This window comes from Xenopus tropicalis, chromosome 1, assembly GCF_000004195.4.
Source record: "Xenopus tropicalis strain Nigerian chromosome 1, UCB_Xtro_10.0, whole genome shotgun sequence".
NCBI classification, from domain to species: domain Eukaryota; kingdom Metazoa; phylum Chordata; class Amphibia; order Anura; family Pipidae; genus Xenopus; species Xenopus tropicalis.
The window spans coordinates 44,156,006-44,170,173 of NC_030677.2; the positions used below are offsets into that span (position 1 = coordinate 44,156,006).

The window sequence follows — 14,168 nt, forward strand, 5'->3', positions numbered from 1 at the left end:
TATATTCTCCAAGATGCATACTCTCAAAATTAGAATTGCACTATTCTAGCTATTGGTAACCTAATAGTCTGTTTATTTTGACCAACACTTGTGCATTAGAAAGGGTAACACACTGCTGGAAGAAACTGCATATGCTTAAAAGTTAAAAAGAATATTTGACAGTGCTCACCTGCAGAAAATTTTCATCTGGTATTGTCCCCTGGCCTCCTGATTTGCCAGAAGCCCTAACTCTTAGGGCTCTGGCACACGGGGGGGGGGGGGGGGATTAGTCGCCCGCAACAAATCTCCCTGTTCGCAGGCGACTAATCTCCCCGAAATGCCATCCCACCAGGATGGCATACGCGGTGGCGCAATTTCAGTGAAATTGCGGAAGTTGCCTTGGGAGGAAACTTCCGCGATTGCCGCCGCGTATGCCATCCCACCGGCGATTTACATTTTCACCGACAAAATTGTATGAAACCTCGTTTGTACGATATTCAGTGCGTGTATGTCGACTCGCTGATTGGGCTGATCGGTTAAAAGATTTTGATCAGGCACCATTGAAGGCGCCTGAGCAAAATCTACCTTCAGGGCTGAATCGGCAGAAGGAGGTAGAAATCCTACTGTTTCTACCTCCATATCTGACGATTCAGCCCTGAACTTCTGTGGAGTGTGGGAACGATCTTTTGTGCGACCATCGATCGAAAATCGCCATGTGTGTGGCCACCTTTACCCTTGGATACAGATTTATAGAGTGTTAAATGACACTCTTTGTTTGTGACTGAGGAAGCTGTATAGGTAGGAGAAAAGCACCTCATTTTTCATGTGCAAGAGAATAATACATATTTTACATGGACGCTCCAGGAGTGCTCTGCAATATAAGAAGGGTCAGGTTGCAGTATACTGTAAATATGTGTATGGTATATACTTATACCCTGTTATTTAGAATGTGTTTGTGTGTGTTGATTTTAAAACAGGCTACAATAAGAAGTTTTCCATTGTAGGACTTGAGTACAAAAGGAAATATTCTCTGTAGGGCTTATGTATGTCCACAAAGGCCCCGTACTTCCCCCAAAGTTAGTTGTGCATAAAACCACTTTCATTAAAGGTACTAGTGCAAAAATATGATCCTCGCACTTCCCAGTATTTACGCTCAGTGATGCTCAGTCCTTCCTGCCTTACTTTGCAACTTAAGTGTTGTTGCATATACTAAAGCAGGGGGGAGCCATGGAGCTACCGTTACTTCTGGACCAGTGTTCCCTCAGTGCCCTGTATTAATTGCTGCAGTTTATTTGCTCCAAAAGAATAGGTTCACACATCACTTGCATGGTGAACGCCGGATTTGACATCAGTCTTTGAAAATATTTGGCGCAACTGCCCCAATTTGCGCATGTGCAGTCACATTTATTTTGTAAATTTGTGGAAAAATGTTGCATTGCGGGGGAAAAAACATCGCAATGCTCAAAACTGTTCTTTGCTCAGTGCACTTGTGGACATACATGTGCTGTCGTGTTGGAATAATACAAAGCCTACTTTTTCTATCTTTTTGAACCCGTTCTTGCTATGTTTACTTCTTTTTTAAACTCTTTTGTGTCACAGGCTGATAAAAGCTGCTGATTTGGCCTTTCTAGGTCAAGTCTGGCCCATGTATGGGGCCTTTCCAAGGACCCGCAGGACTGCTAACTGACAAAAAAGCATGCCTATACCTATTGTGCAGGTTATAAAATCCCATCGGACAAGGAACGCATTACTGTGTTGGTGAAGTTTATTCCCAGTACATCTCTGTAGGCCCACAGTATTACCCAATCATTGGCATGCAGGACAAACAATGGCATAAGCCATACGTATCTTATACGGTTTTTATTATTTCTGTTACAATAGAATATTTAGCCAGCAGCTTGACATAGAAGGTTTATATGCTGTTTTTCTTATGTTATTATAAACCCATAATATAAAATCAAATTATTTACTCCATAGAAACTTCCATAGAAGGGGAAATAAAGCACATTTAAAAGCAGTCACATATTCAACAGAAATACAAGCTGTGCCTCCAACACTGCTCCAACACTGCTGCTATCAATTTAAATGGGATTAACCACAGATCCATACATCCAATAACGAATGTTCACAGATTAACAATAATTGTATGCAGTACTTATGCTTTATAAAATGAATAATATTAATGGATCCTCCCAAGTTCATTGTACAACTTATATAATTACCCTGCAGGAAAAGCAGCTAAGGACATAGGCCCTTGACTTCCTGTGACAGTCAAGAAACAGAATATATAACACTTAAAGGCTAATGCTCTATGGGGCTGATTCTCAGCCTGTGCTTAACTACTCTGGAATCCGCCTTTCCCTGTGCCTACATTTGAAGCTATTGCATTGGCCTGAGGGGCATATGGAGTGGATTTTGGCACTGAAATGCGTGAGTATGCGTTTTGGAGGCAATCTATCTGTGTGCCTGCACTGGGGCCGACACAATAGGTCTGGTTGCAGCACAAGGAAAGGCTGATCTCAGCCTAGGGGCCAATTCTCGGCCTGTGTTTATCTGCAGGCCAAGAATCAGCCCCGTGTGGCATTTGCCTAAAGGGGTAATCATATTACTGCTTCAGTTCAAGGACCGATTTCATGAAAACCTCATGTACAGCTCTATATTGTGCCTGTTTAATTAGCAATGTTCAACAATAGCCATGAAGCTGTGTAAACACGTTACCACTATGTGCACACAGTTATTCCAAATTATATAAATACCAGCCTCTTCTGTGCTGACTGCTGTGGTACATTTTACTTCATTAAATGGGTAAAAATACAGGTCTGGACACAATAATACAAGGATGAATGATCTTTGGGTTTGATCCTGAGCTACATCCACGGTACTCTCTTTGGGTTTCCTGTACGATATGGTTATAGGATCAGTGTTGCTTTCAATTCTTTAAACAAAAAACATAGAAATATTGTGGCCTTGAGATAATAATGTGGTGTGTCAACATTTTTTGATGGAAATAACCCTATTTAGAGGACCAAACCACATGTACAGTGTGAACCACTATCTAGCCATTGACTAAAAAAATGTTAAAATGTTTTAAGCTTGATGCTTAGACATGAAAAACATATGCTGAATGGCTGCCCATGACTGACAAATGATTTACAAATTAAGCAAAAGTAAAACAAAATATGTTTACAGAGCACAATTAATTTGTCAGTGCAAAACTATATTGCTTAGAATGGAGCTGTCCAACCTACCCTCCAGCTTCCAGTATGTCCAGTCTCCAGGATCCACTGATGATGAGCTTGGGAAGGCCTGCTTTATTATACAGTCTTGTGTGTTTACTTACCTAAGCACTTTTTTGCACAATTAGAATTGTATGTTAAAATAATTAAGGCACATCTTTATTGTTAGAATTGGAATTCTTGTAATCCAATCCAGCCAATAATGTTTGCCAGATGATAAAAGATTTTAGTTTCCCCTCTGTGCAGAATTGGGCAAGAATTATGGTCTTTAGCCATCAAGCTGCAACCAATGTCAGTATCCCAAATGCACAAATGAGTTATACAAATATATCAGTCAATTTGTTAGGGATGTCAGGTTACTAGGCCTGCAGCAGCTGTTGAACTACAGTTCCCAGAATTCTCTCTCTGCCCTTGGCAATTAGGATATAAATAGGCATTCTTGGTCTAGGCCTCTTAACCATATGCTTAAAGGAACAGTAACACCAAAAAATGAAAGAGCTTTAAAGTAATAAAAATATAATGCACTGTTGCCCTGCACTGGTAAAACTGGTGTGTTTGCTACAGTAACACTACTATAATTTATTTGATAAGCTGCTGTGTAGCCACGGGGGCAGCCATTCAAGCTGGAAAAAAGGAGAAAAGGCACAGTGTAGATAACAGATAAGTTCTGTAGAATACAATTGTGTTTATCTGTTATCTGCTATGTGCCTGTGCCTTTTCTCCTTTGAATGGCTGCCTCCATGGCTACATAGCAGCTTATTTATATAAATTATAGTAGACTTTCTGAAGTAAACACATAACTTTTACCAGTGCAGGGCAGCAGCACATTATATTTTAGTTACTTTTATACACTTTCATTTTTTGGTGTTACTGTTCCTTTAAAACCCTTTCTACTGGTACAGTGTACTCATAATCAGGCTAAAACAACCAGTACCAAATTTAGTAAAGACTGCTCTATCTATTAATCTAAATGCAATATATTTCAGTATGAATATTCATATTTATATCGCACAGTGATTAAATATCTATGCAAAAGATCACATGCAATAGGACACAGAGTCTTACTAAAGAGATTTGCATAACAGAGCAGTGAAATAAATTAAATTAGGTTTTGAAAGCCTATTTTCTGCATGGTTCCTGCTACCACTTTTCTTTATACTTATCCCTTATTAAAACAGAACAAGTACCTGCAAACTACTGCATTAATTACAATTACTATTTAGCAGATTAGTCTGCTCAGTGCCATATTTAAACAGAGAAGTATATAAAGGACAGATACACTATACAGTTATGGGATCTATTATCTGGAATACTTGAGACTTTCTGTAAAGCAGAACATAAAGAAAAACTGAAGAAGCCAAAAATAAAGAGTTATTTGTTCAAACAGGGCATTACTGGAAATAGCAGTGCCACCTTACAATTAATAACCTCACACCTGTGTGCTGCACTCTGATTGCTTTGCTTTCAAAGAAATGTATTCTGTCACTAAGCACTTACCCTTGGCTATGGTGGCTTTCTTCATAATCTGTGGTCTCCTCTCCGATATCCGGCAAAGTGAAGAGCATGGACTTGGTGTTCCATCCAGGAGCAGAGATATCCTGATGAAGCCGGGGAGAACGACTGGGGTGGCTGAGCTGCATTGCAGGCATCACTACACTTGCATTTGAGGGAGCTGGACGTACTAGAATGGGAACTGGTGGTGTTGGAGAAGTAACTGTACTTTGTGGCCCTAACCCAGATTCTTCATTTATCTGCTGAGGGTATGACCCCAAGGAACCGACCCCTAAGTTGGCAGCATGAGGTTTAGTTGAATGGGATGGACTGCTGGGTGTAGAATATCCTGTCAGGTGAGTAGTCAGCACCTTTCCAGATGGAACTCGAGGTAAAGATGAAGACGAAGATGTTAATGAGCTCAGAATGTTTGTTGGTGATGGTGGTGCCGGTAGTAATATAAAAGAAGCTTTTTGGGCCAGAGAACCATTTGTGTTCCCTGAAGCAGAACCCTGAGAAAAAGGACTACTAGTAGATCCAGGATTAACTGGAGACACTGAAGATTTAAAAATCTTTGCAAAAATAGTACCCAGATCCAATACAGCCACCTTCATTTCTTTGTGTTACAACAAATAACATACCAATTTGTACCAAACTGTGTATTAAAGATGTAGCTGGGCAAACCCAAGATAAGGATAAGGTCACAGAGGGCAGCACACCCATAGGCTGAACAAGTCCACACCAGAGTACAAAATCCACAGAGTCCCCCTCTCACGCAATACTGCATATCAGGTTGGCTGGGGAATCAAAGACACTCTTACAAGGATTTTCCAATATGGAACCCAGCCCATACAATGCCTCTGCTTCCTGTGCAAAAGAGAGAAAAGTGCATTATTGGTGCTCCTGGGTGAAGCAGAAAGCAGTGTGTTTATGTCTTGATTCAGTGGCTTGGAGCAGCTGACACAGGAGTAGAGGGGCGGGTGGTTGCTATGATAAACAAAAAAGGGAGAGACTTGTAATTGGGCCTTTCAGGCTCTGGGGCCTGAAAGGCAAAGCTTTCACCCTGAGAGACGGAGAAAGAAAACAGATTAAGTCACTGTATTGTACTCAGGACTGAAGAAAAGCAAGCAGAGCCCAGTCAGAGGGAGGGGCCCCTGTTTGTAGCCTGTTGCTGACTGGCATGGCTTCTTGGGCTGTGCGATTTGCTAATGGCATTGTGCTGTAAGGTGATACAGCTCCCTTTAACTTTACTCTGTGGCCTCTCTTGTAAGACAATTGCATGACTTTATTTCATTCCAAACTACACTTTTGCCTTTACAAGTAAGTAACCTCTGAGCATTAAAAAAGTAAGTTGTGACCGTGAAACAGTTATTATACTGGTCAACTATAAGTTTCTGAAACAATAAAATTTATATTTAGGATTTGTTGCTGGGAAAATAAGTAGTAACCTGGTGCCTGATGATCGGGTCCATTTACGTCTGCCAGTGCAGTGAGCAAAGTGCAATTTTGAGTGCAATCACCATGTTTTTTTCCACAATGCAACATTTTTTTCCCAGAATTTAGGTGTCATTGTGGATGTAAAAAGGCAATTCTATTAATACAATTGTGCTGCGCCTACTACAATTGCGCCTGATTCAATGGACACAACTACATGTGCGCTTTATGTGGCTGGTGTCATACCATTAATAAAATACATTTCTCCTGGGCAACATTTTTTTTACTAAACATTTGTTAAAAGCTCATATGGAAGTACTCGATATTAAAAGAATATACTTTAATGTAATAATTAATGTAATGTGGGTTAATAAGATAAAGAGGACTGAAAGGTTGTATGTAGTGCAGCCCAATATAGTGCTTAGTATGATGGCACATGGGTTCCTTTCTCTGCTGGTGTATTTTAGCTGGTAATAAGTGCTACAAACTGCCCCTGCAGTGGTGTCAGGTCAGGCACATTAGGCAATTGTCTAACTAACTAACTAATAAACAATTACCAATATAATATGTTGCTTGCTTTTGAGTCTATATTTCCCATGGTGCAAAGTAGCCCTGTCATTACCACCTGCCATAGGGATCTGCTTCAGCCTGCACCCACTGGCTCTGTCTATCTTGTACGTCTGAATGGCTCATAGTTAGGGGAAATGTAGGGGGCAGGAGGTGGGACATCAATGTGCCTGCCCTCCTAATTACAATACAGGTATGGGACCTGTTATCTAGAATGGATAAAAGATGGGGTTTTTCCGCATAAGGGGTCTTTAAGTAATTCGGATCTCCTATCTTAAGTCTACTAAAAAAATTATTTAAACAGTAATTAAACCCAATAGGATTGTTTTGGCTCCAATAAGGATTCATTATACTATATCTTAGCTGGGATCAAATACAAGGGGTCATACCTGTACTGCCAAATTAAGTCAGTTCTGTGTTCACAGAGCACACGCAGGTCCCTGTACTATTTTGGAGTACAAAGACTTGCAATTTAGAAAAATGCAGAGAGAGCGCAAAAAACATTTTATACACTTTGCTTCCTGCCCTGCACTTTGTAGTTGACTCCTATCATATTAGTGGGCAAACTAGGCTTTCCTATACTATTCTACTTAAATCTGCAACCAGAGTAAAGTGATACTCTTATAATGTCTATGCTTTTATTGTGATAGGAATTAATGTGTTCATCTCTCAATTGCTTTTTCTTTTCCTAGCTATTCTCTCATGTATATTGTTTATGATCTCCTACAGTTCTTGCTAAGCAAACTTGCATGAGAATTTGCCCACTATTTGCAATGTTATAACTGAGCCATTAGATATTACAGGGGAGTAAACTGTATGGCAGCTCTTTTTCTCTCTCTTTTTAATAAATATCATCACAGCTTTATTTTTTGTCAAATAACCAAAAGCATTTAATATTTTGAAACAAAGGGAAATTCATCAATACAGTACTTAAATAGTAAATATAGTAAACAATACTCCTACAACTGACTGATGTGATCATCTAACTGCTTTGATGTTAATGTATTTGTCAATGCTTTGAGAATTCTCCCCTTGAAAAGGTGAGCATCAGTGAGCACATTTTGGCCCCAGGCTGATTCTCAGTCTGACTAAATGGAGATCATTAACTGCATAATTATCCAGAGTTAACTCTTACTGCATAGACTTGGCTCTGTATTACTGGCCAGCCAGTAGGGACCCTATAGCACCAATCGGCAATAATATTATACAGCAGTCGATTTGAACTTTTATTTTCTGATTCCCCTTGTCAGTGGGTGCATGCCACTGCTGCTCCTATTCCCAATTATTTCAGCCAATAATTTAAATATTCCATAGATTCTGAATTTTTAATTCCATCTACCAGCGTATGGCCATCAGTTGTTAGTGTATCTACCTGGGTGAATGCTGCACTGCCATCTAGAGTAAAAAGCAAGGACATATTTTAGGGACAAGGAAAGTCATCCCTTGTCCTTTAAACGTTTCCTAGGCCTTCTATAAAAAGAATATTTTAAACATGTGAATATACACATTCAAAATCAGACCATCTTGCAGTAAATAATAATTATGTAATTAGTCATGGCCTGGACAGATCTGATGCTAAACTTTATGTCTGGTCAATGTACTAGCTGATCTCTCATATACAAGAAGCGAACCAAGTAGATGCTTTGCATAAGTGCAACACATTTAAAAAGCATAATACCTGCTATTCTTTCCCTAATCCCTGTATGTTCATGGTCCAATCATTATCCTAATCAGGGTCAGTGGCCCCCTACAACAGACAAAATTTTAAGCTGTATCCTGGAAAGAGCCAGTGAAGAATCAACACAAAACTTTTTACCATATGAAATGATTAATGAGAACCAGTTAAAAAGTTCCCTATACAGGTAGGGGATCCCTTATCTGGAAACCTATTATCCAGAAAGTTCCAAATTATGGAAAAACCATCTCCCATAGACTCCATTATAAACAAACAATTCAAATTTTTAAAAATCATTTCCTTTTTCTCTGTAATTATCAAACAGTACCTTGTACTTGATCCCAACTAAGATATAATTAATCCTTATTGGAGGCAAAACAATCCTATTTGGTTTATTTAATGTTTAAATTATTTTTAGCACATTTAAGTTATGGAGATCCAAATTACGGAAACATCCCTTATCTTTGAAACCCCCAGGTCCCAAGCATTATGGATAACAGGTTCAATACCTGTACTACATTAATAAACAATGCTAACTATTAATGTACATAATCTTGATTCTTATGTTTCAGACTCTTAATCTCCCATATCCACTTGAAAAAAATGATTATATAGCGGTTCTGATTTTTACCTGGAAAGGCACTCTGTTAGATTATTTTGATTATTTTGGTATCAAAATTACATCCCAGTTAAAAGACCTTGGAAAATAAACTATATACCACTAGTTAGATCTATTATAAGAGACCATTAGTATGTGCAGGGACATGATTACACAGATGCCTAGGATTTCCCAGTCAGTTTAATTATTATCTTTCTTCTAGCTTTTCCACTTTAGCTTTCTTGCCATGACAGAAGAGCAAGCCCCAGTTGGGGTGCTATTAAAGAATTGCAAATTTCTTCTGAGGCAGTTGATTGTCTGAATTGAATAAATAAATCAGAATGTTCTGGGTGCACAAACCCAACAACTTCCCTTTCACTACTTTTCTTTGACTCATTCTATCTTTTTTTGCACAAATCTTCAAACATGACTCTGGCCTTTATGCTACATAAACTCTGTGTACACGTTGTTCAATCATGAGGTGATGGATTCTGGGACTTGAAGTTTCTCTCTATAGAAACATAGTGGGTGGTGCACAGATTCTCTGCAAAGCAGAGGGACTTCAAGTATCCATCACTTCACAAAGGAAAAGGTGTGTCAAAGGGATATTGGGAAATGATTTGTATGAATATCATGGTTTCCTTTCAATCTGTGGGATCAGGTACGTATAAATACATTTATATTTATTTCTGGAAGTCCAGATGGAGTTTATGCATCTTTTCTCTGTAAATCCAACTGAATGAGCTCATCTCAAAAAGGGGGGTATATTGTTTCTTTAGTTTTGCTGTCACTATAGGAAGTCAAATCCAGATTGGATTCACTTTGGTAATGGAAAAACTGGGATCATTACAGCAGATTGGAGACCTTCTGTATCTTTGGTTCTTAGATAATATCAATTCAAATCTTTTAATAGAATAGCATTATTGATATACTGTAAGTTATTTAACCCATCAGTGTTAGCTCAGCTGAGGATTTGAATGCTCCTTCTTCCTTCTCTTTTAATTATTGTTTTATGGTTGATTACTACAGTAGTCACATACTCTAGTGCCCCCAACTGCTTTGAGAAATGTTTTTAAAGGTTGAAATCAAAATTTTATCTTTTGAAACAATGACATGGCACCTATGATGTGGTAATACTTATGACTAGCCGTTATTCCCAAGTCAGATGCTCATGATTGAAAAGCATGGAAACAACATATTCCCATTCATAACATCAGTTATCAGTTTGAGAATAATATTCTACAAAGCCCAAAACCAGGCACTTGAATGCTGTTGAAGATGCACCAGAAATGTGAGATGAGAGTATCACCTAAATGATGATTCAATCAAACTAATTAGAGAATCATCACATATGAACTCATGAGTAATTTAAACCTGTCAATGTCATTGAAGATTATCTGTAATCAAATATCAAATTACATTACGGAGAGAATGCACCAAAAGCCATGTTATCTGTGACAATGGAGAACTAGATAACTTCTACTAAAAAAAAACAAGTATGTACCTACCTACAAGTAAACTACCTGGGGGCCGATTCACAAAAGGTCGTTAACACTTAATACATAGTTTTATGCATTAAAAAGTGGTAGTTAATTAAGTAACACTTCATCAAAGTAATTTCGCATGCGTTACTACTCATATTGCATGCGCAAAGATCTCAATTATCGCAAAGCGTTATGTCCATCGCATTGTGATAATTATCTAATAGAAATAATACTAACACATAATTCACGGACATATTTTAAGCGTTAAAAGCATAAAATATGCTGATAATTTGTGCTAATATTAACACCTACTAGGAGTGCACGTTTAACACATTGCGGTTTGTGAAGACAACTTAGAGTTTGCAATCGGATTTTTGTTGCATTGTGAAGAAAAGAATCAAGTATGTGATCGTCCTAGAGTGACGCATCCTCGAGTTTTCAGGGAAAGATCAACTCTAGAGGGATTATCAGAGGAGGCGCTATAGGTTAAGTAGCGCAGCAATCTATAGCCTGTATGAGGTACTGGAGTCTTATCTGCAGCCATGCTGTTCCTGGCATAGTCAAACTCCTGCGCTCCCTTCATTTTTTCAGAAACAGAAGTTTTCAGAAAGTTGGAGGGATCTATGGGGCAGTGTCACAGCCACATTTTCACGTTGCCTTGGCCAGGTCCTGGATGCAATACGTTCAGAGTCTGGGAATTATATAAAGTTTCCCATCAATAGAAATGACTGGAACATTGTAAAAAGAGAGTTCTATTGTGTGAGTGGCATCCCAGATGTCTTAGGTGCCATAGACTGCACCCATGTGGCATTTAATCCGCCACTAGACAAAGAGCATATTTTCCAGAGTTGCAAAAATTTGCATTCTCTGAATATCTAAGTGGTGTGTGACACTAACATGAATATCATGAGTATTGTGTCAGGATTTCCAGGCTCTTGTGATGTGATGATTCTTAAAGCAGTCTAGATTATATGCTGATTTTGAAATCACGCATGAAATAATGCATAAATATATTGCATGCTTTAAAATATCGTTTACAAATATGTCATTGCAAGATAAATAACGACAATAAAATCGCTTCTTAATTCAGACAAGTGTCCTTTTTGGCCATAAGGCTACTTTGTTACATAGGGGGAAGTGCAAAGTGAAATAAAAGTGGGCACGGCAGGTGTGAAAAACAGGACTCTTTCTATGTGACTGACTGTAATTCCAAAAAATCATGCCAATATTTTTGCAACCAATCACAAGGGCCACAGACCAGATATGGCTAAATTATCAGATGAAAACAGCAGTAAACAATCTGAGATTTATGACAAAGTTCAATACTGGGGCCATTTTTATTTAGTTTTAGTTACTAAGGGCCGTGACACACAGGGAGATTAGTTGTCCCGTAACAAATCTTCGTTGTCGCAGGTGAGAATGTAAATCGTCGGTGGGATGGCATACACGGCAGCACTGAAGTTTCCTCTCAAAGCAACTTCGGCAACTAATCTCCCCATGTGTCACCGCCCTTAGGGGCTGATTTACTAAGACACGAATTCGAATCCGAATTGGAAAAATTCCGATTGGAAAACAAACATTTTGCGACTTTTTCGTATTTTTTGCAATTTTTTCGGCGCCTTTACAACTTTTCGGAAATTGTTGCGACTTTTTCGTTACCAATACGATTTGCGTGAAAAACGCGAGTTTTTTGTAGCCATTGCGATTCGCTCGTATCTTGTCGCGACTTTTTCATATTGAGCGCTCGTAAGCGGCGGCCGAAACTTTCAGACTTAGCATGTTTTTGGATGCCTCCCATAGGACTCAATGGCACCCTGCAGCTCCAACCCGGCCCAAGGAAAGTCTCCCATAGGGCTCAATGGCACTCTGCAGCTCCAACCTGGCCCAAGGAAAGTCTCCCATAGGGCTCAATGGCACTCTGCAGCTCCAACCCGGCCCAAGGAAAGTCTCCCATAGGGCTCAATGGCACTCTGCAGCTCCAACCCGGCCCAAGGAAAGTCTCCCATAGGGCTCAATGGCACTCTGCAGCTCCAACCTGGCCCAAGGAAAGTCTCCCATAGGGCTCAATGGCACTCTGCAGCTCCAACCTGGCCCAAGGAAAGTCTCCCATAGGGCTCAATGGCACTCTGCAGCTCCAACCTGGCCCAAGGGAAGTCTCCCATAGGGCTCAATGGCACTCTGCAGCTCCAACCCGGCCCAAGGAAAGTCTCCCATAGGGCTCAATGGCACTCTGCAGCTCCAACCTGGCCCAAGGAAAGTCTCCCATAGGGCTCAATGGCACTCTGCAGCTCCAACCTGGCCCAAGAAAAGTCACCATACTGAAGCTTGAATGAATCCGAACGCTATGAAAAAATCGCACATTTTGCGCAACTTTTGGAATGGCTACGAAAAAGGCGCGACTCTTCGCGTAAGTTTTAACGCTACAAAAAAATCACCAGACTTTGCGCAACATTCGGAACGGCAACGAAAAAGTCGCGATAATTTTCCGAAAAATCGCCAAATACCGATCATTACGAAAAAAACGCAATCGGACGCATTCAGCCCGTTCGTGGGTTAGTAAATGTGCCCCTTAGAAGTAGTAACATTCAAATTAGATTTAGCTAAATAAATGCAACAATATGTTTTTGGGGTTTGGTGTGCACTTTATTTCAAAGGATCTTGTAATTAATAGGCTTTGCTTTCATTAAACAGTGTCAATATGCAGCAGTTTGGGGCAGTAAAATAAGACTGGAATCTATCTATAAAGCAAGTGTGCAAAAGACCCCAGTGATCTGTATTACAACTATTAATACACTATTGCATAACTAACTCCTATAGCATTAGCATCTCCATGCCCAAGGTAGAGTTCCTAGGGTCCACCCATAATAAGCATGCAGTGGGGGATTAAGGGCAGACCCCCTATTGTTGAGCCACTACTTCAATTATGTTTTACAGAATACTCAACCAGGGTCAGTTTATTCCTTTACTATTCTGAATATTTAAAAGATACTGCTTGCTGACTAGCCTGGTGCCAATAATATGGTTTAGGGGACGTCTCAAGTTATAATGTGAATTCCTTTTTTCTCAAGCCAGGGCTGTCAACAAAGCCATTACATTCCCAGAGTATTTTATTAGTTCTACAGAGCGGGGCTGTTTGTTGTATGTGTACTGTGTGGTATGTTGTTTCTATGTGCTTTGTGGGTGTGCAGACGTTACCTGAAAGGAGTCACTATGTGCTGAATAGTTTTGCAGTATTTTTATTTAAAGGGCAAGCAAATGTTGTCCTAAACAAAAAGAAAATAAATGAAAAACTTGCCTTATTATAATTGATCAACTTTCTGAATGCAGGCATTACTTTAGATATACAGGTATGGGATCCCTTATCCGGAAACCCGTTATCCAGAAAGTTCAGAATTACGGAAAGGCCATCTCCCATAGACTCCATTATAAGCAAATAATTCTAATTTTTAAAAAATATTTCCTTTTTCTCTGTAATTATAAAACAGTACCATGTACTTAATTCCAACTAACATCTAATTAATCCTTACTGGAGGCAAAACAAGTCTGTTGGGTTTGTTCAATATTTAAATGATTTTTAGCAGACTTAAGTTATGGAGATCCAAATTACGGAAAGATCCCTTATCTGGAAAACCCCAAGTCCAGAGCATTCTGGATAACAGATCCCATACCTGTACTGAAAAACAGAACACCAAATGCAAAATGTC

At 39.4% G+C, this 14,168-nt stretch overlaps 1 protein-coding gene across 2 annotated transcripts in view; it reads right to left on the bottom strand.

The window, feature by feature from the left end:
- The window catches only part of fam149a (family with sequence similarity 149 member A), a 47,945-nt gene extending 42,162 nt beyond the window's left edge, over nt 1-5,783 (bottom strand). The window contains exon 1 of one of the 2 annotated variants that reach the window (XM_004911184.4): nt 4,713-5,780. In XM_004911184.4, coding sequence (XP_004911241.2) covers nt 4,713-5,320 — 608 coding nt within the window. In that variant the 5' untranslated portion in view covers nt 5,321-5,780. Of the gene's footprint in view, nt 1-4,712 lie in introns of both variants that reach the window. The other variant, XM_012955655.3, reaches the window with a different exon arrangement.
- Between the last annotated feature and the right edge of the window lie 8,385 nt (nt 5,784-14,168).